Source organism: Zeus faber (assembly GCF_960531495.2).
Source record: "Zeus faber genome assembly, chromosome: 14".
Lineage (NCBI taxonomy): Eukaryota > Metazoa > Chordata > Actinopteri > Zeiformes > Zeidae > Zeus > Zeus faber.
In genome coordinates, this window is record NC_137200.1 from 16,704,826 (window position 1) to 16,729,436 (window position 24,611).

The 24,611-nt window shown below is 44.9% G+C and overlaps 1 protein-coding gene across 1 annotated transcript in view; it reads left to right on the forward strand.

The window, feature by feature from the left end:
- The first annotated feature begins 692 nt into the window (after nucleotides 1–692).
- The window catches only part of med13a (mediator complex subunit 13a), an 88,867-nt gene continuing 64,948 nt past the window's right edge, over nucleotides 693–24,611 (forward strand). The window contains exons 1-2 of the mRNA XM_080014321.1: nucleotides 693–828; nucleotides 15,236–15,470. Of these exons, the coding sequence (XP_079870447.1) occupies nucleotides 763–828; nucleotides 15,236–15,470 (301 nt within the window). The 5' untranslated portion in view covers nucleotides 693–762. The remainder of the gene's footprint in view (nucleotides 829–15,235; nucleotides 15,471–24,611) is intronic.

A 24,611-nucleotide genomic window follows, 5' to 3' on the forward strand; every position in this document is an offset into this window, starting at 1 on the left:
AAAATAAAAAAATAATAAAAAAAGGAATACCCGAATTCAAATGGGAAAGTCGACAGGGACCGAGGCGTGAGAGAGAATGCTCCGGACCACCGGCCCGGGAGCGCGCGGCGTCGCGGGATTTCGAGGCGTTTCCACGGGACGCGGCGGGCGTTCGGGCTGAGCCACCGGCGGGTGGGGGGAGCTCCGCGGGTCGGGGCTTTTTTTTTTTTTTTTTTAATTCCAGAAAACAACCGATCCGGTGGGGGGGGGGGGGGGGGGGGGGGGCTCGGGGGGAGGGAGGGCGGGCGGGGGTGGGGGGCGAGGGAGCGGGGGGAGTTTGCTGCGCTCTCTGCCCTTTTTTTTTTTTTTTTTTTTTTTTAATTTATTATTATTTTTCTTAATTTATTTTAATTTTTTTGTTTTTAATCAACATTTTTTCCACGCCCTTTTTTATTTTTTTTTTAATTTTTTTTTTCTCTCTTTTGTGGTAGTAACTCGGATGCGGAGGAGCTCCTCCATCAGCAGCTTTTTTTCCCCCTTTGGTCGTCCCCGCGGCGGCGCGTCGGGTGAACTCCGCTGCCGCCGAACGTGGCGTTAGAGGGGGGACGCGGCGGCGGTACTCCACCCGTACTCCATCCCCGGCTCGATTCTCATCTCCGGTGGGGGCGGCGGGGCGGCGGGGGGGGGGGGGCGGGGACCCCCACAACCACAACCACAACAAACCACTGGCTGTTTTATTTCCCGGGAAGTGAACAAGATGGAGGGTCGAGCCGCGCAGTGAGGATGAGCTCCCGCTTCGTACCCAACGGGGCCAGCCTGGAGGATTGCCACTCCAATCTATTCTGTCTGGTAAGAGCTTTAAAAACTAAGGGGAAGCAGCCATGTTTCAACTGGGGGCGCGCTCTGGCGTTAGCCGCACGGGCTAACACTTGGATGCGGGCATGTGCGCTCAACGCTGTTCGCTGATGATGAATTGTTTTCGGAGTTTTTATTTTTATTTTGGGGGTTTTTATTTGACATAGATTTACTTTCGTACCGGAGGCAGGCATCGCTGCTGCTGCTGCTGCTGCTGCTGCTGCTGCTGCTCCACACGCGGAGCGAGCCACGGCACTGTTATAAACAAAACTCCAAAAAAATGTCGTAAACAGTAATAGCAACAAATAGTAATAAGGATATGGTAAAAAAAAACCAAAAACAATAAGCACGCAAGTATATATCACACGTGCATGCGGAAAAAGTTCGCTCCACTTTTTTCTCACTTGATTCTTCTGACAGCCACAATATTGACAAAACACCTAGTAATAACAATAGGATTAAAAAAAATTGTACTGTCAACACGAGAAGCATGCAAAGTATCAATGAATGCATGTACAGCTGAATGAGAAAAAAAAAAAAAAAGTTTGCAGGGATCATTTACCCATGTTTTCATGTTGTTTTGTTTAACTGCTTGTCATAAGCGCAACTAAACAACAGCATGGCAGCAGATATCACTGGCTATTGAACTGCAACACATGGAGTCAGTGACAACATTGTAAACATACAAAATTATAATATAAATACTGTAAAAACAAGGAGTATGTGCATGTACAACTGAGTGAGGAAAGCAGAAAATCTTGTTTGAGCTCTGTGCAGAAAACGAATTGTTCTTCCGACTAGGTGGTAAGGCATAATTCTTATGCATAGACACAGCCACACTCACAATAATAATACCAATAGTTATAAAAACAAGAATAAAACAAGAGGCATGCAGCAATACATAACTGCCGCCACAGCTAAGTTTGAAAAAAGTTTATTGTTGCTGGAGCACTGCTGTGTGCACCCTGATCATTATCTGTGATTGCACGATTGTTTTGAATGAAAAGTAGTTTAGTCGTCTTAAATTCAAAATTTTGAGGTCTTAATTTCAGCATCAACATTTTGTCCGATTTACCCATTTTATTTATTTCGTTAAGTTCTTCTGCACCAGAGTCAACATTTCAAACGTTGCCTCTTCTAACCTCTTGGAAGAATACAAACACCAGAATATCGGTGTTCGTTTTGCCCTGTTTGCCGACCTGCGTGATCTGGGTGCACTTGTTCCTGTCAATGGGAGCGCACAGATCCATTCCAGACTAGTTCCAATAAGCCCTCTGTTTGTTTCCACACTGCAAACGCGAACAGGTTTGTGTGGCAGTCATCATCAGGTTTGTAAATGATGGGTCTCTTGTTTATTATGCTCGTCCTGTCTAGTATTCACACCATCTAGGACACGGGCCCCTGCATTCTTGGACATTCAGCATTATTTTGCATTATTATTTTGTCAAAACATATGGCATTTGTGCCAATTTCTGTGCAATAAGGGATTAGTTATGACATTCAAATTACATTTACCCACAAACACTGCAAGTTGTGTCTATTCAAATTTCCAGAATAGTGTCTGCGCTCTGGGACATCCTCTGTTTAGTGCGCTAAAAAAACACCAAAAACAAAATGCAGGGCGTTTCTAGATCACACAGTTCCTCTTCTGTGGATATGACCAGTGTATGTTTGTTGTCCCAGTGTATTGGCTTGTCAGCAGACTGAACTACAGAGTGGGAAAGACTTGCAACCGAGAAACCAAAGCTCCCCTGAGAGGCTCAGGCTTGAGACTGAAAGCCACGGTGCATAGATGCTTGTGTGACAGACATTTTCCCGCACACAGAGTTAAACGCAGCATAACACTGCTGTTGTTGACTCACTTGCTGAACAGTCTTCACTTTGTGGTTTTTATGGCGATAGAATCTGAACACATGCAGCACTATGTACATTTTGTACCTTAAAATAACAGCTTCAAAATCATTTTGATGGTACAATGACTTATAATATTGAGAATGGGACCTCTTTCATTTCCATCCACCCCCACTCCATCCCCCCCGAACACCTGTTCTTGCACTGTGTAACATTTCTCGAAACCACGAGAAAAGTGCGTTACACTTTACGGCACCACGTCACTTGGTTGATGTTTGGCTTGGGGGCCTTGTTAGGTGATTTGTTTTTTACCATTTTTTGCCTGGTGAAATTGATAAAAAAAAAAAATAGATACATTTTAAACCATTTTGCCCTTCAAAACGTCCGGTAATAATACTCATGCAAAACGTAGCCGCTCCAAATTCTCGACACTGCGCGTGAGACAGGCCAGTGGTGCACCCAACACCCGCACTTCAGCCGGCGCACGCCAGCACTTACTTTCATTGCACCACAGGGTTTGTTTCACCCTCTGACTCACACATGCGAGCCTATCTGCCAGGCCACACATCTGGTACCTACACCGGGAGCGGGGGTCCCTCCCCGCACCCTCTCTCCCCACGACTCTGGGAAGCAGCGATTCCGCGCATGGCCACTGTAACCTAGGTATACATTATATTTGGGCTCGTAGCATAGACTGTTATTGAAACATGACCGATAAAGTTCAAAGTTGTCCGGTAAATTAAATTATTTTTGGACACCGGATCGAGTTTTGAGACAGAAATTGTAGGGGTGCCAAATACCAAAAGTTACGTAGTGCTAAAATTGAAAATTATATTTGTTATTCAGTGAACTGGACATCAATTGTCCCATTCTTTTGGCACATAATTGATTGAATTAATTAATTGATTTAAGAGCCTGTTGTTGCTCCTAAGTGTCGATGAAGTGAAGCGAAGGAGTGAAACGAAACTTAATGTTATTTGCATTCTTCATAGCAGAAAGATGTAAACTGCCACATGTTACTTTTGTTTACTGAGGCGTGTGCATGAGAGTAATGTTTGAGCTGACTAGCTTCACCTTTTGCCTTTCCATATAACTCTCAGAAAAGCACGCAGCTGTTTGGTGTTGTCTCAGTTGCAGGAGAAAAAAAACAAACCAGAACGTTCAAAGTGGCCAGAGGGAAGGTAAGCAGCTGGCAGAATAAGAAGTCATGACCCCACACGCCTCAAGACAACTTCCTGTCTCCATCAAATGGCTTTGGCCTTAAATTCCCCCACTGACGCTGCACTTTTTGTGAGCCCTGACATCCAAACAGTGACCGTGTCATAATCGGCTCGGATCATGACACGTTCACAGTGTTTGGCACACCTGCAGCGTTCACAAAACAAGGAACAGAAGTCAACACAGGCAAACGGGCACATCTGGTGTTTTATGCACGATATAGAGGAGCTAACTGCTTGCATGTGCCGCGCACATACATTGGAGAGGGCGACCGTCGAAAAGAAAGAGATGGATTTCCTTGACGGTCTATCAGGCTCTGCAAACAGATTGCCGCTGATTTATTTTGAAAGGACAGACGGAACAACTGCAGAAGCCCCATTTATCCTTGATAGAGCAATCTGCCTCTTGGGTATTGCACTGACGTTTCCCCTCTTTGATAGAAGGCCCCCATTATGCTCCAGAAAAATGTCAGTACTCAGGATAATCCTCAACTCTACATTTACAGCAGCCTAATAACTATTGGAACACCCTGAAATGCTACGGCCTGTGATGACTCAGTTAAATGCTTTTCAGAATCTGGTCGTCTTCTATACGCTTCACAGCAGATTCAGTTTACAAGATGCTGCCTTTTGTATGAAAAATATTTCTAGAAAACGTCAACATTTCCTATTGTGCCCCAAATGCCACAATAAATATAACCTTACACAATATGGTAGTAAGAGTGTTGCCTGTGCCAGAATGTTTTTTAAATAGAGGCATTAAGTGTGTCTTCTTGGTCATATGCATAGTGATCATTTCATAATGATTGCCACACTAGAGGTCTACAAAAAGACAAATTAACTGATAACCGTTTGTATTTACATTTTTATCTACCTCACACTTGCTGTCGTAAATAGTTTATTTTTCTTGCCAGAAGTCTTTAAGGGCCACTATTTATTATTTTTCCTAATTAAGAGGGAGAGATGGTAGCTTGGATTTAACATAAGAACAGAACAACTTAACAGTATTGGCAACTGTTACAAATGCGGATTGGAACCAAATGCAGGACACAGCTTGAGGATGGGATCTGGGCTTGGAGACGGAGTATAAGAAAGAGGCCTTGGTGTATCAGAAGGGAAGACGGAGAGTGGAGGTGCGGAGCTGGTGGGTAGCGTGGCTGTGGAGCAGCAGCAGACAGGCAGGACGGCAGACAGGAGGACGATATTGGAGCCTGGAGACATGGGTTAGTGAAGGAGAAAACAAGACACGAGAATCACAACAGACTTGGATATAGGTTGGCTAGCATGTAGTACCACAGAGGTGATACAACGATCTGGCGATAAGTGGGTGAAGAGGGTTTAAATACTGGAGCAGAGGAGATGATGATCCGATTGCCTGCAGGTGCTCCGGTGGAGCAGGGAGTCAGGAGAGTAATGCTGATACACACCCAGGTGGAGACAGGAGACACAGGGTAAAAGGGAGACACTTGGAAAAACAAGGAAAACGACCAGAAGCACGGCCGGGGCTGTGACGATACCGCCCCCCAACGAAAGCCCCCAGGCGAACCACCAGGTTTGTCAGGGTGGGCCCTATGGGAGTCCCAGATGAGGGAGGGGTCCAGGATAAGCTGGCGGGATACCCAACTGTGTTCCTCCAGACCGTATCCCTCCCAGTCCACCTGATACTGGTACTATGGCCTCTGCGGCATACGTCCAGCACAATGGGCTGATGGAGACTGGTTTCAACTGGGAAACATGGAATGGGGGGTGAATCCTTATGTGTGGAGGTAACTTGAGTTTAAAAGCAGAGGGATTGATGATGGAGTAGATCTCATAGGGACCAATGTAAAGGGGTGTGAGTTTCTTGGAGACAGACTGTAAAGGGGGGTCTTTCGAGGACAGACACACCTTCTGACCTGGTTGATAGTTGGGGGTGAGTGTCCTATGGCGGTCAGCAAGGAGTCGGGTGCGGTCAGCAGAGCGTAGAAGATCAGAGCGGGCATCCTTCCACACCTTGTGGCAACTGTGAAGGTGGGCTTGGACTGATGGGATGGAGATTTGCTTCTCCAGAGCTGGAAACAGAGGTGGTTGGAAACCCATGACACACTCGAAGAACGACATACCTGTGGCTGCACTATGCAGTTAGTTGTAAGTGTCAGGTGAGTGCTCCAGGTGGAGGGGTTTTGGGAGGCCACACAATGAAGCGCTGCTCCCAGGTCCTGGTTGGCTCGCTCTATCGGACCGTTAGTCCGTGGATGATACACAGAGGAGAGACTCCGAGGGCTTGACAGAAGGCTTTCCAGACCTGAGCTATGAACTGGGATCTAGGGACGGAAACAATGTCTGTTGGGATTACATGGAGGCGGAAGACATGGTTCACAAGGTGGTCATCTGTCTCAAACGATGTGCAGAGCTTAGAGATATCCCCAAAGTGTACGGCTTTGGAAAACCTGTCCACAATGGTTAGCACAACAGTGTTATCTCGTTAAGGCGGGAGTCCACAGACAAAGTTGAGGCCTATGTGGGACCGGCATGGGTCAAAGCAGGCCAGCGGGAGGCTGGTGGGAGCCCTTTCCACGGGCACATAAGGAACTGGTAGCCACGAAGGCATGGGTGTTGGCCCCCATGGCAGGCCACCAGAAGCGCTGCTTTACAAGGGACAGGGTGCGGCCGATGCCCGTATGGGAAGGAGAACCGGGAGGGATGCGCACATTGGAGGAACCGGGAGTGGACAGAGTCGGACACAAAGACATAGTTAGCGGGACCATTACGAGGATCTGGCTGGGTCTGTTGGGCCTTCTTGACAATCAAGGATTGTCAAGGAGAGTGAGGAGGGGAAGCCACGCCCACGCCTATCCACTCACAGAGACAGACAGGGGGAGACAGGAGACACAAGGGGAAAGGGAAACACATGGAAACACAAGGAAAACAACTGGAGGCACAGCCGGGGCTGTGACAGAAACAAGTACGTCATTCTAGCACTGTGAGTTGTTGTATATATTACTTATAACAACACACAATTATTTTAATCTGCATTCATGGGCTGTGCTACTGTCCAAATCCCAAATATGGCACATGTTAAATTTTTGGTAAACACAGACAGTGATTCAAGCATTACTTCTGGTCATGAGCATAGCCGCCATTAGGTAGGCTGTATGCCCCCTCCTAGGGGTGGGAATCGCCAGGGATCTCACGAGACAATATTATCACGGTACTATGTGTGGCAGTTTCTGCCTGCCACACACCACCGAAGTGGTGCTTTCAGGGCCCTCCGGCAAAAAGACACAGAAGACGATAGGTTTTAGACACCACTTTGTTGTAGAGAGTAGGCTTGGTGGAATTAGCCAGCAGCATATCGAACATGTCATGACAGGGCTCCTATCCCGAATGAGTGTGGGGATAGCAGTTTTACCTGCTGCTTGTTAGGCCAACCAACGAGCAACAGGTATGCAGCCACTCTGACCAAAATCACCTAGATCCAGGTCAGGTGAGGCTGCTCAACCAGACCAACCCCACACCACACTATGTTTTGCAATATATCAAGTATGACTAAGTACGATACTGTGATATATTGCAATGTATTACTAATTTCTTTCTCATTTGACTGCAGTAAAAAGTTGAAAATGCAGAATTTTCTCTCTATTTTGGTCTTCACTTCATGAAAACTCTGATGTCATGAAGTCATGATGTCAACTTGCGCATGCATCATCACCTACAAGTGATGGCCTACATCCAGTTTGCTTATATTTAGTCAGTACTGTTGAGTTTAATTACATTTTCATCAGTAATTAAATTAGTTTGCTGTATCTCCATTAAGTTTGAATTAAGTAAGTAGTTTAAAAGTCTCTCTAAATTTAGGAATCGCGCCCATACAGTATGGAATATGGAATTTGGGTGGGGAGCAGAGACGCTCCTTTAGTTCGGAGGCTGACTTGGGGCGGTGATGGAGTGGCACGGAGCCCAGCGGGGTGCGTGGGGGTTCTCCACTCCATGCGCACAGAGTGGTCGGAGCGGTCCCCACACAAAAAAACATTTCATGGTCTCGCATGCGGGAAAAAAAAATCTTATTACACTATTTTAAGGTACTCTCCAAGATAAGCGCAGAAAAACAGATTATATTTTTGCCAGACGGGAAGGCTTGTAGTAAAACGCTAATTACTTGTGTCTTGTCTTCTACTGTAACGGCTCGGTGATCAGCTCACCTTTTGCGTCTGCGCTAGGGCTGGATGATATGGCCAAATGTTATCACAATGTGGGTTTTTTATATTGATCGATGATAATCAATCAATAATCGATTGATAATAATAGTAATGCTCAATTTACCGTTTTAAGTGTATTCTCATTTCTTTACTTTAAACACTGAATAAATATAATGAAATAAAAAAATATATAATAAATAATATATAAATAAATATTATATACAATAAAATATATAATATAATCACTATTGTCATCTGAGAAGAGTCAAAAACTTCCCGAATCTGCACTCTGTGATTATATGTGGGGAAGTTTGGAATGGACCGCTCTGTGACCGTGTCAGACCAGATGTCACTGAAAATTGTGGATTATTTCTTTAATCACTCTCCTTTTGCGGGGATGGGGGCCGTGCAAGGCTCGGGTTGGGAGGAGGGCCAGTTACAGTTCAAGTTAGTGTTTGAGGAAGACCTGCTCCGTCAGCTCCAGGGGCCCTCATCCCCGCTGTGCGCTGCCCGGCCAGAGTTTGCTGCGGCGCACCTGACCCCCAGCACTGGTCAGACGATTGGCTGTTCGTGTCACATGGTTGTTTCTCTGCTGTACAATTGGCTGTTTGTGTCACATGTTTGTTTCTCTGCTGTTTGTTTTGTGCCTTTGAAGGGAGAGGAAAACTGACTAAATCTCATAAATTTATCGTCGTTATCGTGGAAGATTTTTTTGGGGGAAAACTATCAAGATCGTTTTATCGCCCAGCCCTATTCTGTGCGCCATATTGGTGCGGTCGAGATCCGCTGGTGGGCGGGTGCAGTGCGGGTTGAGGGATGCGGCTCAGGGGACCCCTCCGCGGATCCGACCGCAGCTCGCCCAACTCTGAACCAAATTTCATGAAAGTCGGTCCGTTGCTATGGGACTTCATTTAGTAAAAAAATAGATGTGTTTTTGTGTAATAAAGATGTAAAACTTAACTTGTAAATAATAAATCCTGCACTTCTGTAATGGGCAGACCGCATTTGCCAAATTACATTACGTTCTATGCACGTGCACCCCCCCCTTTCCCAATAGAATCGTAAATCAGTGATCGCTGCCCCCCAGCAATCACTGATTGCAATTTTGCACATTCGCCCAAGCCTAATCGGGATTGATAAAGTGTTATGTTTATTGTCAGATTTTCTGTCTGTCTCAGGATTTGGACATGAATCTTAAATTACTGAAAATGTTAACTGCATTATGATAACACTGTTTCTTTGCGCTTCTAAGCAAAGTAAACCTTTCAAAAAAAAGCTGTTGCTGCTGCAAAAAAAGTTTTTAAATGTATCCCCATTAGTGTGGACAATGCCTACATCTCACGGCCCTAAATATAAATAAAAAATGTATTATTGGCGTCAGAGTATCGATACAATGTCATAGTGAAAAATATTGCAAAACTATGCTGTATTGTTTTCCCCCCACCCCTACTCCCTTCATATTTTAAAGGATAAGTGTTTCACACAAACACACAGACAGTTCTTCCACCATATATATATATATATATATACACACACACACACACATACACACACACACACACACACACACACACACACACACACACACACACACACACACACACACACACACACACACACACACACAATTTTAGGTTACCATATCCCCTTGAAACTCTCTACCATGTTACCTTATTTATTCAGCGTTTTCTTTTGCAGGGAAACCCAAAAAGAAGTATCAAACCACATGGTAAAATGCACCAAAATGAAGGAAATGACATGATTGAACATTTCCTACATCTGGAATCCCAATCATTCTACAATTTGTTCCCTCCACATTTGAAATCCTTTCATTATCTCTGTGAAAGTTCATTTCTTCTACGTTTTACCCGAAACAACAAAGGATTGGATAGACTCTAAAAGTGGGACTCTTGGGAGTCTGCACTTATTTGAATTGAAGCATCCGCAGGGCACACTAGGGTTGGGTGCTACTCTGTTTAATATTATATTGCGATATATTTTATACAACTTTAAATACTTTATTTAGTGAGAAAAAGCATTGTAAGCTTCAGCATCATTAGCTTCGTTTTTGCAAGCAGAGCAAGAATTAAGGTATTATCCCAGCAAGCAAGTGTCGGAGGAAAATAGATTGGGAATTGGACACTGGTGTTGTTCGTCGATTCATCCTTTCTGGTGGAGAGTCTCACACTGCTGAGGGGAGAGTGAATCTGAGCTATGTACTGTATGTCATGGATCAGTGTGATCTGTGGATACTTGCATTGTGGCTGAGTCACCTTGCTTTCCCATTGTTCTCGGCCTGAGATGTATTTATTCTTTTAGGTAAAAAACTACCCACTGCAACACATGTGCTGGGGGTACTTACAGCCTGGAAATAAATGGAAAATGGTAAATTTACATTTTTTAAACAAAGCTGCTGACCAGTTGATTTGGGTTCAAGGTTGACATGGTTTGGGATCAAATGTCAATCTCAAGCTCTGCCACCCACAGCTATTGCTGCCTTACCCAGACATCATCCTCTTCCACCCACACTGAGCTATCGAAAACCCTTGCTGGTGATGTCTAGCTGCTGCTGGAAAAATGGCCCTCTGTGTGTTCAGAGAAGATAGGCAGAGCAAATGTAATACAGCACACCATCCATTCCACACAGTTGATAACATTCCTGTTCGATCTAAAGCTTGTCAAGTCTCCCCATTTGAGAAAGAAATAATCAAGGAACATCTGGAGAATATGCTTGATATTGTCGAACCGCTGAGAACGGGGCACCCCTCTGGTTGTGGTGGATAAGGCCGATGCCAGCCCACAATTCAGCATCAGTTTTAAAGGTCTGAATGCCAAAATGCCCCAAGATGCTTATCTGATGCCTATCTTTCATGTCGTCTTAGAATCCTTACATGCAGCGTTATGTTTCAGCTCTTCATGTTTCAGGTTGAGGTTGATGAAAATAGCAGGCACAGGACGGCAGTGATTACACCCATTGGACTCGAGACAATTTAAGGCCATGCCATTTTGGATCAAGTAGACAGGAACAGCTTTTCAAAGATTGATGTAGAGGGTTATTGGTAACCTGAGATGTGACATCTGCTTTGTTGATGACATCATAGTTTACTCACCAACAGGTTTCTGGGTCTTAAGGGCTATCACAAATTCATTCCTCGTTTTGCTGATCTAGGAGCACCTTTTAACCAAGTGCAGCATAAGAGTGTCAAATGGGAGTAGACGGATGAATCCCAGCCTAGTATAGATTATCTGCACAAAGGACCCCTCGTGTCCTTGTCCTTGTGCAACCAAATCTTGTACTTTCATTCCAGGCTCACACCAATGCCAGTTCCGTTGGATTAGGAGTTGTCCTTACACAGACAACCTCAGAAAGAGAGTATGTTATCACGTATGTGTCCAGGGGTCTTAGAGCGGCTAAACATGACTAATCGTCCTCTGAGAAGGAATGCTTGGCAGTGGTCTGGGCTGTAGAGAAATGGCGGCATTATTTGAAAGGGGTTCCATTTGATGTCTATACTGGCCATGCTGCTTTGACTTTGGGCTTCAAGCCCTCTAAGATGTCCTCAAGGAAGGAGGAAAGGGTGCCGAGGTGGGGTGCAAGAAAGTCAGACCTCATGCGCTCTCCGGGGAAGAAGCTCTGACCACAAAGCCTCGATGAAGAGGTTAGAGATGTGATGGACAATGAAGTGACAGGGGAACAACGGAAAATTGGAGTGGGATGGGAGATTCAGCAAGATGTATTGTATTGGACCGCTCCAGCAAGAGCGGTGCCAAAGTCCTGCATTATTTCCCGGACAACCCTATTAGAGCGCACCTTGGGCTGCTTGTCCGGGTCAGGGTCCATCAACAATCCAAAGCCCCTGTGAAGTTTTCACCTGAGGTTGCCACACGATGGTCAGGGCCAGCCCAGGTCACCCACGTGAAACAGCAACTGGTCATGTCAGCACTGTCATCACATCACACTTCCAGTGTAACTGTACTGACTCTTCAAACATGTGGAGTGAAAGGGAGCAGAGGAGATAAAGGGAGAGTTTTTGGGGTGTATCTCAGGAGGAAATGGAGAGAGAGAGAGAGAGAGAGAGAGAGAGAGAGAGAGACTCAAAGATAGATTTCATTAGGACAGATTTGGCATACCTTTGCTGTCTGTAGTTATCACCCTGAAAATAACCAATCCTTAGCCTGTTTGGCTCATTCAGCTGCCAAAAGTTGTGAAGTTGGCAGCTACTGGAGACCACAGAGCCAGAGCCACTATTCATACCGGATGTCTGGGTTACCATCCAGGGGGCCGTCAATTTATTTTTCTCCCTCTGGAGTTTATTTAATTTTTTTCAAACTGCAATGCATTGTATTTTTTGTAAAGTTTTTGCATTTTGAATGCGGATTCGCCGGACGGATTTTTGGATTTTCATTAAAGGACAGTATTTATTTTTCAATTAGACAGGTTTTTAGAACAGCATTATTAAGTGTCAATTTTGGGATTATATATATATATATATATATATATATATATATATATATATATATATATAATGTATATGTACAGTATATTAGAAAAACCGCCAACGAAGTCAAGATACCGGTATGGAACATTTTGTCAACGGTATCCATGCACAGATGTTTCCCGTAGCGACGTGCCTTCCTCCCAGGTGTGATACGCAGGCCTGTCTCTGTGGTTCACTCTGAAGTTCAACAATATGAAACTGCCGTTATAAACAGTCATTTTTGTTTACCAATTGATAGATTGATGTCTTTAATGCACTGTATTTAATTCTTTTTTTTTTTTCTGTGAAGAGCAATTTAACAAAGTACGACAGTGTACAATCCACTTGTTAATTCAAATTAATTTTAATTTTAATTTTAACTAAAATCAAAAAACCCTACCAAATGCTATCATTTGCCTTCTTTATCTAACTTTACACCTATTTATTTGGCTTTCATGTAGATTCACGTGTATGTATGTATGTGTATGTGTGTGTGTGTGTGTGTGTGTGTGTGTGTGTGTGGGTGTGTGTGTGTGTGTGTGTATGTGTGTGTGTGTGTGTGCCTATTGTTGTGACCCAGCCCCACTTGACGCCACAGAATGCTCTGTTTTGACAATTACGAACTCCACCCCTTCTGTAACCCACCGCCCCCAACACCGAAAATCTCTCAGCTTACCCCGGGCTCGGTTCCTCTCCAGAGGACAACCTCACCATGTGATATACAATTTATGTCTAAAAAGTAGAAATTGTATTTTCTATTCAACAAGTCCCGCCTGCAGTTGGTTATCAAACCATATTGTATTTATCAGTCAAAGATCAACTCATGAATATTAACTAGGGCAAGACCACTCCCTCTCCGTTCTTGAGGCCATTGCAAATTGTTAAGGATTAATTTATAGAAAACATATTACTCATTACACAAGAAATAAGAGAGATTTATGACTTCGGTCCGTCTTTAACAAAAACATTTTTGAAGGGAAAGCACAGAGACGGTCAGTAAAAAATAGAGACGCATGCCTAAGAGACGGGGAGTGTGTGTTTTGTTTCTCAGCAGACGTGGCTGGGTTGTGGGTGCTAGGAGATGAGTGAGCGGTGCTAGTGGAGCATAATGTTCCTGCTTTAACACTTAACCCTGCTGCTGATTTACTACCCAGGAGGCCTTTTTTTCTTCCCCTCTGTGTGTTTTGTTGCTCAAGAAACCCCCCCCTTCTTTGCACCTTCTCTGACCTCCCAGCACTCTCCATGAACGGGGATTAAAGTGGTTAAACCACATTTGCAACCTTTTTTGCCCCATTTTGAACACACTGTACACGTTGATATCGAACCCCCTCGCGATGGCACTCAAAAAAAAATGTTTAATGCACATATCTGGATATACATAAATAGCCTATCCCATATACATAACTACATCCCATATACATAAGCCTATTCCTTTTGTTCTATTTTGTACTCCCACCCTGCATTACCTTTGAGTTCTTATTTTATTTTATTTTATTTTATTCTATATATTTTATTTTATTCTGTAGTATTCGACTTACTGCATTACGTTTTAGGAATCAGTTAGTTAGTCAAGTAGAAATTCTTAGGTAGCCATTGTGTTCAGTCTAGAACATATTGTGTGTAATCACCGGGTGCCTTGCATTGACATTTCACTGCATATATAAATGAAAGTATGAATATGTATGTGACGAATAAACCTCTTGAATCTTGAAAACGAACAAATATTTTCAAGTTATATTTTAGGTGGAAGAATATCTGTCTATATCTATGTCTATATATACCTGTCTATATCTACCTACATCTCTCCTTCTCTCTATCTGTCTGTCCACTTTTGGCTTCAGGGGTCTTTTCACTGTCATTAGTAGTGATGAATACCATTTTTTTCCAATATCAGATTTCCGGTCCTACAACGTCAGTATTGGCCAAGTACCCGTCCGATCAGTGACAGTTACTTTGGGATCATTACAACACAAGATAATGAACGCAATACATTTTTCTTCATACAGATTTTTAATCTCCTTCAATGACGTGTTTGATATGGCACTTGGTTTTGCATTTTTGTATTGCGGGTATTCTCCAATACAGATCTAATATTTTAGCCTGCTTCTGGAGTGATATCTTTTACCAGTATCGAGGGCTGGGCAATCTATTATAACAATATTGTGATATAATATTGTGAGAATAAATATTGTTTGGGATTTCAGTTATCATAATATGGTGATATAGTGAAATGTCTTTTAGTCTGCGTTACAGAATAGTAATGCATTTTTCTGAACTGATGATTACTAATGTTTTGTTCTGACACGCTTGTGTAATATCTTCGTGCGGCGCCAATAGTCACCCCCAAAATATCGTCAAATTATTGATGTCAAATGAAATTATCGTTAGCGAGGTAAAAATATAGTGATATTTTATTTTGTCTATATCACCCGGGTCCACCGGTATCTGTATCAGTACATCCCCGGTCATCAAAGGGCGTGTGTGTGTGTGCATGTGTGTTGGCTGGAACAGCTCCATTAAACAGGATTAATACCTGCTCTTTAAACTGCGCAGCACTTGCTTTTTTTCTCCCTCCCAGGTGCTGAGTGGCTCCTGAGGCTGCGATTCTCTCACGCTAACCCCTCTCTCCACCCCACCCACCCCACCCACTCCCCCACCCACCCGCCCACCCATCCAGGCCGACCTGACGGGCATCAAGTGGAGGAGGTATGTGTGGCAGGGCCCCACCTCGGCGCCCATCCTCTTTCCAGTGACGGAGGAGGACCCCATCCTGTGCAGCTTCAGCCGCTGCCTGAAGGCCGACGTGCTCAGCGTGTGGCGGCGCAGTCAGCGGCCGGGACGCCGGGAGCTCTTGCTCTTCTGGTGGGGAGACGACCCCAACTTCGCCGACCTCATCCACCACGAGCTTGCGCGTGAGTCTACGGTGCTACATGCATTTAGATGCTTTGACCCAAAGAACAAGACAAATGTGACCAATGTAGACTTAACAAATAAGTTGCTTTGGACAGAAAGTGTCTGCTAAATGACGTGATGTAATTTGACAGTGGTGCCGGAACTGACTACATCACACTGGGGTTGTGCGGTACACTGGTACCAAAGAAGTACCGCGGTACCAAAAAATTTGCAACACTCTATACCAGCATTTTGTGGCGAGACCGTGGCTGCCATTCATTGGGAATCGAGTGTAGCTAAACTTAAAAAAGGAAAATTGTTTCTCCACGAACAGAAAAAACAAACCAGAGATGCCATTTTCGGTGCATGCGCTTTTCAACTCAGAGCAGAGTGCTGACTTTAAGTATTACAAAGAAAATGCAGGAGGTTCTCTCTGCTCCGACTCGGAAGCTCCGGCTGCCGGGTAAAGTGTTATCAGACGCGCGTCGACAAATAACATTAGTTCAGCCCTTGTTTGTGTTGAAAGACACATGGGAGAAGCCAGCGTGACTGAGGGCTTAACGGAGCTGTAAACTGATCCCGTCCTCGACATAATTGCGATCAGACGAAAAAACAAGGGCAAATTGCACTCAACTGCAAAACATTATGGGCGTGTTTGTGCTGCGATATCATTAGCGCAAAATCTTTCTGGGAATGGGGCGCTGAGATGGCGCATAGTGGACAAATTGAAAAAATAAATTTAAAAAAATGGGCTCAGCCACGGTCAATTAATTGCGGACGGCAAATATCAACATCACTATTAATATTCGATTAATTGTGCAGCCCTAGGTCAACACCCCCCCGCCCATGTCCCCCTCCACACATACACACATAAAAACTAAACACACCCCAGCCTGGCTTTACTCTAGAGCTGACTTGATGATGAGCTAGCCAGGCGGGCTGATGCCTGCCAACACCTCTGGGGCAACTCCCTTCCCTTGAAAACACTTTGGCACTACTGCGTGTGTACGTGCGTTTGTGTGTGTGTGTGTGTGTGTGTGTGTGTATGTGTGTGTGTGTGTGTGTGTGTGTGTGTGTGTGTGTGTGTGTTCAGAGATGGATTAACAGACAGCCAGAGACTCTAATTGAGTGTTTTATTTCTGTTGAAGTGGCACCCTGCACCCCTCTCTCTCTTCATTGTGCTAGAAAAAAAAAAGAAGAATGCCAGCGCTTCTTGTTTGCCGTTCTTGGGCAGAGTGTGAACACAAAAGAAACAGAGACGCTAACGGGACTTCAGCGACAGAAAAAAACAATAAGACCCAGCTGCAGCCACGGAGAAGCCTGCTGTCAAGCCTCTGGCATGGTTAAGTTTAGGTGTAAGTTTAGAGACGGTTAAGTTTAGGTATTGGGATATAGAGCTGTCGCCATCATGACATTTTTAATTGACAATTAATTGTCAAACAAAAAACGTAAAACAAACAAAGTCTTTTTTGCTCATTTTATGCCACTATAATGGTGCCCTAAAATAAAACTTGTAATAATACATGTCGGAAGAGCTGTTGTTTGGAATTGGATATTGGAACATAATAATTCAAGTAGACAGTTAATTTGGAAAAACCTAATTCACATTTTAATTTATTGCAACATCTTGAACATTGGTTTAAAATTCCCATAAAATTTGAATGGAAACATATGATTGTGGAATCTAAAGATTTTACAAAAAATTATTGTCATCTGAAGTTATTGCGATTAGGGATGTGCGCGATTAGTCAACTAGTCGATCAGACAACCAGCTGAACCAAAGCATATCAATAAGCGGAGGAAAAGAAACCGAGGATTCCCTCTTTAGCGGCGAGCGAAGAGGGAAGAGCCCAGCGCCCTATCCCCCGCCCTCCCAGAAGATCGTTTTCCTGGTGTTGGCGTCCCCTCGTTAGGGACCCCTCATCAAGCGCATTTACACCACTGGCTCTGGGTCGGCTTGGAAGGGCTCTAGGGGGGTCGGCTTGGAAGGGCTCGAGGTGGCAAGCGGCTCTGGCTGCAGACTTCTTACTCGCTGCACCTTCCCCAGTAATAATTGTGACAACTCTATTAGGTTAGAGACGGTTACGTTTTGGTGGGGTTTTTTTTCAGGAATAAGGCAAAAAATGACTTGGGCAGGCGTTGGGTGTTTTAATGGTCAGAGTGAGGAAGCCTTATTGACCGATCCCTGCCACCAACCTCCTGGGGCAAAAAAAAAATCAGCTTTTCACACCAAAGGCACTCCACTGTCCGTGTCTGTGGCACAGAGGAGGCTTGGATGCTTTGCTGACTCTCTGGCGTGCCTTCTGCTGCTGGATCCTTCTCGGAAAAACAGGAATCATTATACTGGGAGATGCAGAGGCAACCCTGCAGAAATGCAGGAACTGCATTGTCGAGGTCTTGTGGGGGTTTTGAAGGGCTGTGGGTAATTTATGGAAATCAAGAAATAAGAATACATAATGGGTTAAATCATCACTGAGGTCTAGGTCTTTACCATTTCAAACAAAGAGCTATCTAAACAGTTTTTCTTGAAGCTTGACACCGAAGCTTCCTAAGCTTCCTAAAAATGATTCTATTCAATATTTGGCGAGTGTTGGGAGTCACCGGACAATATTGGAGTCGAGGTGCAGGCCCCACTCATTACCTACCTATGAGAGTCCACATTCCCATTCCCCAGGCGGAGTCAGACAGTGTCCCGGACTCCGCCGGGTCTCTGTGTGAACTGTTCCCGACTGGGTGGTGGCGTCCTCTGTTTGCTTCCTGTTTTGGGAGCCCTCCCGTCTGCGACCGTAGACGCCTCTCTTCCTCAGTCCGTCTCCCCGACCCCACCCCCAGAAACCTGTCACTTGCAGCTTCTCCAGGGCCCTGCCTGCAGAACACAGCAGATCAACCTCTCTGGAACCTCTTATCTGCCCCATTTAGCTGCTGTGGTCGTGAAACGCGGATTGGGTGGCGGGGTGTTTTGTTGGGGAGAGGTGCCAAGACCTTTAGCGGCAAGTGAGGCTTCGACATGTAGGTCTCTGTGTCTATGCCAAGTCCTCACCTGTGAACCCGAGTCTCTCCGGGTACCAGAGCTTGTGAGCCTCTCCAAGAGGCCCTTGGTGGTCCGTGGAGTCGAGACCCACTGTGCTTATTGAAAGCCTTCTGCGTTCCAGTCTCCGGAGTGCTCCGACATTGGAGGTGCGAATCAACAAAAACGCCATCCGGCAACGGCAGCACTGACCACGGCAGTCACTGGTCCAAGCCGCACACTCCACCGGTATGTCAGGAACCCGGTTCAAGGAATAAAAACGAAGACCAGAAACAGTCTATATTTCACTAGGAACAAAAACAAAACCAGAAATGTTATACTTTAATGTTCTGGAACAGAAACATGTATTTGAAATAAGGGTAACCGGTTAATAATGTTATTTTTGTTTGTTCTGTTAAATATTACAACAAATTCAAATATTTTCTGCTGGCAATAACTTTGGTGCAGAGTTTACTTCCCCTCCTCTTCTGAACGTCACTCAGGTCTTTGGATAGTGGACATAGACTTAGCAGCGGCGGGCTGTGATACAGGGTGAAAGTGAAATGTGGTGTGGTCTCCCTATTTGCTGCCAGAGGAGGTAAATATTTTGCTATGTTCCTTATAAAAGTTGCTCTTAGACATCGACTTTATCAATGTTTGTTAGATAAGCTACCATGTGGGGCCGGGCGGTGTACCAGCTTTTTTACGGTATATCAATATATTTTAAATCGAGATATAGCATGAGACCGTTCATATCGATATGTTTGTACCGTTTATAACGATATAGTTTGTTGTTGCGTTAAAGTACATAACCTGTGCCAGTGATTGCACCTCTCCTTTCTCACGGTCTCCGCGCAACTCCGCCCGCGTGCAGAGGGAGAGTCTCGACGTTGGGCTTAATTTCTTGTGAAGTCGCTTGAAAAGAAAAATTTGCAGGTTGTGGGTTGGGGTTTTATTAAAATTATTATTTTATTTAAGTTTATCGGAGCGTCGCTTCGCGGGGCCACGCGCCTCCGTGCTGTTTTGCTGTTTTGTTGTCGCTCGAGCATGCCGCGGATGCCGAGTCTCGCCCAGTTCTGTGATCGACAACGGTCGCAAACCAATACAATGACCGGGAAGCCATGGTGGAATTACGGCCCGAGGATGGATTGGACGACAGCGCTCCTACTCACTGATGCGATGCGAGTTGTGATGTTTTGTGACATTAGCGATAGAGCCAATGGAGCATAATATCTATCAGTAGACATTTTTATACCATCCGAAAGATACATATTGTCATATCACACTGCCCTACATGGAACATTATTAGTCGGTGTTTCATTTGGTTCTAACCGGTTCGGTTTAAGGTGGAACGCAAAACCTGAAACTTACAGATTCTACTTGGAACTAACTGACTGAAAAAAAAAAAGGTCTGGCCCTTTGTCAGATGTTTTTTGTCGTGATTTATTTATTATTTTTCCTCCCTTTATCCCCCAGTATTTTTTTATATCGTGAGAGTTTCAGCCTCTTATTTTTATTTCTTCGGTGCAATGTCGGTGGTGAACATGGAAATTGGAGGTTTTCCTTTCGTGTCGGGTGGACATGAAACGAATAACTTCCTCGGACGCGCACACACACACACACACACACACACACACACACACACACACACACACACACACACACACACAAACACACACACATCCTCATTAGATTAGCAGCTTGTGAAAGTCTTTTAATTTTGTGTAAGTGCCATTTCTGTGTACCAGCGTGCCACTAATCCCTTCTCTCCAGGGAGAGAGGGAGAGAGAACCAGTCATGAAGGGCAGAGAACTTGAGGGATCTTTTAGCATCTCACACTTAATCACCATTGAAGGAACTCGAAGGATAATGGCAGAGCGTGTGGGGGGGGGTTTTCAACACCCTCACCCAGCCCCCACTTAACACTGCCGGCTGGACAAGCAGCCTCACAGACCGAGACACTTTAATAAAGACCGGCTATCCCTGGCCGGGCGGATGCGTGGGGCCATTGGAACGCCACCCTCACCGGCTTCCTCCCCATCCCCCGTGTGATGTCGAGCGTATTCTCATGCAAATTCTCAATGCAAACTTTGCCCCCTCTTACATCCTCCTCCCCTCAGAAAATATAACATTGCAGATCCAGGGGATTTACACGTACTGTACCGAAAGATAAAGGGCTGTTATTATCTCACCTCGAACACCCACCGTCCCGCCCTCCACCCCCATCCCATTTTGGCATCGAAGTCCGGGGGCGCAGGTCAATCTCTGGGGTTAAAGGTTTCTTCCCGAACAGATTACGAGAGGGACTGAGTGAGGGACTGAAAGAGAGAGAGAGAGAGAGAGAGAGAGAGAGAGATTGAGCGAGAGACTGGAAAGAATGAGAGAGGGAGAAAATAGCACAGGACTCGCTGGAGGTTTGTTTGACGGACCAAAGTATTAATATTTTCCTTTTCCCTGGTCGTGGCTTGAGCCTGGCTCGTGGATGTGTATCGGTAATTAGCCTGACGCACCCTGTTAACCTTGGCTCGGGCTCTGACGCTGCTCCGTTTTTTTTTTTCTTTCATTTATTCCCTATGTTTTTCATCGCTGCTTCCAACTTTCAGGCATGAAATGAGGAGGATGAAAACCAGAGTGATAGATCAGATAAGTCCCATTGCTTGATGGCTTGATGGCTTTTGTGCTTAGGGATCCATTTTCTTGGGCTAATCTGGTGCCCTCCCCTCTCTCTCTCACTCTCTCTCTCTCTCTCTCTCTCTCTCTCTCACTCTCTCTCTCTCTCTCTCTCTCTCTCTCTCTCTCTCTCTCACCTCTCTCTGATCTCCGTTGCCTGGCACAGCGCAGGAAGGGATGCGGCCATGCGTGCAGCTCTGGCCCAAGGGCGTGCAGTCTCTCTTTCGCCGTCTTTCTCTCTTAATTTTTTGGTTTCTCTCTTTCTTTCCTCCTCCCTTTTTCACTCTGCCTTTCTCCCTCCCTCTCTCTAAATCAAGAAGGTTGTCCAATTGTTTGTTGCACTAGTGAGGGCCAGGGTGTGGGCTGGTTTTAGGTTTTACAAACTAATGAGTGAGGTGCAGGATTTCAAGCAAACAGTGCTGCTGCAAGGACAAACTTGCTCTGTTTAAGAGGGAAATGTGACCTTTTACTGTGTTGGGTTGATTCATTGCTGTGGTGTTATAAATGGGTGTTTTTTTAACAGTTTGTGTTTGTGTGGTTTATAATGTTTTTCATTTTTTTTACATGTATTTATTAGTATTATCATTGCTATTTGACATTATTGACATTATGTATTTATTCATTTATTGCTTTGTTTGTTGAATTTTCTTGCAGTTTTTGTGCTTGTGCCACTGGAATCAGTAGATACTACATGTATTAAATAATAATAATAATAAGTGTTTTTAAAACTCTCTTGCCCATCCCCTCTCTCTCTCTCTCTCGCTTTCTCTCTCTCTCTCTCTCTCTCTCTCTCTCTCTCTCTCTCTCTCTCTCTCCCTACTCAGGATGTATTCATTAATTAGTAATGGAGACTTTACAGACCACCACGGGTTCTCTTTCTCTCTCCCTCTCTTCCTCGCTCTCCTTGCAGATAAGGGAGAGTGGGAGGAAATAGGAAGTGAAGAGAGAAGGAGGAAGCCCTCTGTAGTGTCCCCAGAGCGCTGGCGATCACGGGGCATTAAACTCACAGCCCTTACCGGCTTACAGTATATGCAAAAGACCCCTGCGACTCGCGGGACCCTCCTTTTAAAAAGAAAGACCAAATAACACGTCCTCTCTTTCATGGGGTCCCAGAGAGGCTGGGCCCTTCTCCTTCCTAATCATGCGGGACTCGTAACTGGTGTTACTAGGTTTTCACAAGCTTTGTGTTTCAGAGTCAGGGGAGAGAGTGAGAGAGAGAGAGAGAGCGCTTTTGAAGTGGATGTTGCTGTGGGACAGAGTAAGAGCTTGTCTAAAGGTCAGCCCATCTGGGCCTCGCTACGCGCAGACAGACAGATGAAAGTATCGCAGTGATCAGCTGAGCCCATAAATCTGAGCCTGAACCAGGCCACTCATCACACTCTCTGCTCTCTCTATCTCTCTCTCTCTCTCTCTCTCTCTCTCTCTCTCTTTCTCTCTCTCTCTCTCTCTCTCTCTCTCTCTTTTTCTCTCTCTCTCTACTTCACTGTCTTTTTTCTCTGACCGTCTCTGCCTCTCCTTCCCTTTCTGTCTCTGTCAATTAAATTAAATTCAAAAGTGCTTTATTGGCATCCGAAATGTACATGTACACTGCCAAAGCAGATGGACTATGAATCAATTCAATTAAAAGAGAACAAATACAGTATGCATCAAATATCTGTATGATGATGTACCAAAGCTGCCGGTGACTTTGGCTCCGTCGACCCGGGGATTGGCAACAAGTGGTCTGTTGATTTGGCCATTTAATGTAGAAAAGTTACTGCAAATTTGTAGAATTCCGAGCATTCCCAAATATTGCGACGGTTGGTTGAATTTAAATACATTTTCTGGGGGGACTGCTCCCATGTGCGTGTGGCACTAATTCTGAGCTAACAACAAGAGGATACGGCATTAAGGGCCGTCCACTGTGGCCAAAGAGGTCATCTCCTGAGTTTAGGAGCGCAGGTTGAAACCTGGCACCTGCCTCCTGCTGGAGGGCCCCTGAGCAGCACACTTAAACCCAGCAAAGCTCCAGGTGTCCACTGGTCCCAATGGAATCATTCTAGCTGCTGTGTGTCTGACCCTCCTTGTACTTTGGAAGTCACTCAGGGGTTATAATAAATACTGTTACGATCACCTTCATCGCCAATTAATAATGCAAGCAGATGTTGTGCTTCAGGTTGAATGTCTAGAGTTTTCCAGCCGCTGCTGCTGTGGTGGAATGCCTGCAGCGGCTGCTGCTGAATGACATATTCTTTTGCCCTCAGAGTAACATTGTGAGGCCCAGTCTTTAGTTCCTGTCTTTATCCTGTAAAGAATGTTCCTAATGGGCCTCCCTGAGGACTTATAGTGACACAAGTGTGTAACATTGTTTTTTCAACTTCGCTGAGGGTGAAAACATATCATGGAGGGTAATTTAAGCGGAATCACAGGTGAGGCTGTTCTGACCTGCTGTATAACGGCGCGACCCCCCCGTGTGCAATGTCGCTTTTATACAACAGATCTACAAACGAAGCAGTTTGGGTGGTTACTTGAGACAACAATTTCTGATTTTGTTGTATATGTTTGCATTTGTTTGTATATTCGGATCCTCTAACAAATAAATCCCTCGGGATTTGGCTAACAAAAGGGTCTAAAACTGTTTGTAGTAACTTGTGAAGTGCAGCATCAATTAATGAATTAAAATTCAACTTAACGGACAATAAAAGCATAAGGATTAAAAGAGACGGCAAATACAGTGTTTAAACACATGGAACGGCGCTCGTCCCATCGAGTCACTCGCGAGTGTAAATGCCAGGTCTCATCTGCAACCCGACGTTGTTTTGATTTGAGTGTATTTCTGTTCCACTGTGTATCTCAGCAGTGAGCTATGGTTGGGTTGGTAGGGGCGGGGGTCCATCCCACGAAACTGGAGACACTGTAGTGTCATGGTAGTATGGGTGTTTTGTCGTTGTAGTGTCACTGTAGTGTCACTGTAGTGCACTAGAGGGATCGACTGAGGAGCGTTAAAGAAGAGAGGAGAAGTCGGAGGTGTGGAGTGTGGAGCAAGATGCAAGCTCCGCGGGGAAAAGCAGATGGGATCGCCATGGATGTGTTTAAAGCAGATGTGTGAAACAGGGCTGCACAATTAATCGTACATGAGTCGCCGTGTCGATATTGGTCCCTGCAATGAATTGATCGTGGCCGGGGACGATTTTTTGTTTTCTTTCAAAAATATATTGCGCTAATGAAATGCCAGCGCAAACAGGCCCGTGAAAGGTTTTCAGCAGAGTGCAATTTGACCTTGGTTTTTGATCGCAATTTTCCATGTGGCAAAGTAAGTAATCCGAGAATCCGTGCGCCAGCGGGAGACCGCTGCAAGCTCCGTGGAGCACACACACACAGGAAATGGGCACGCGCAGCGGAGTGCGTATTGGAGTCTCCATTTATACATACGCCACTGCTCAACACTTGCCTGTTTTATCATCCTTGAATAAATATTAAACGTAAAATAATTGTCGCAGAATGT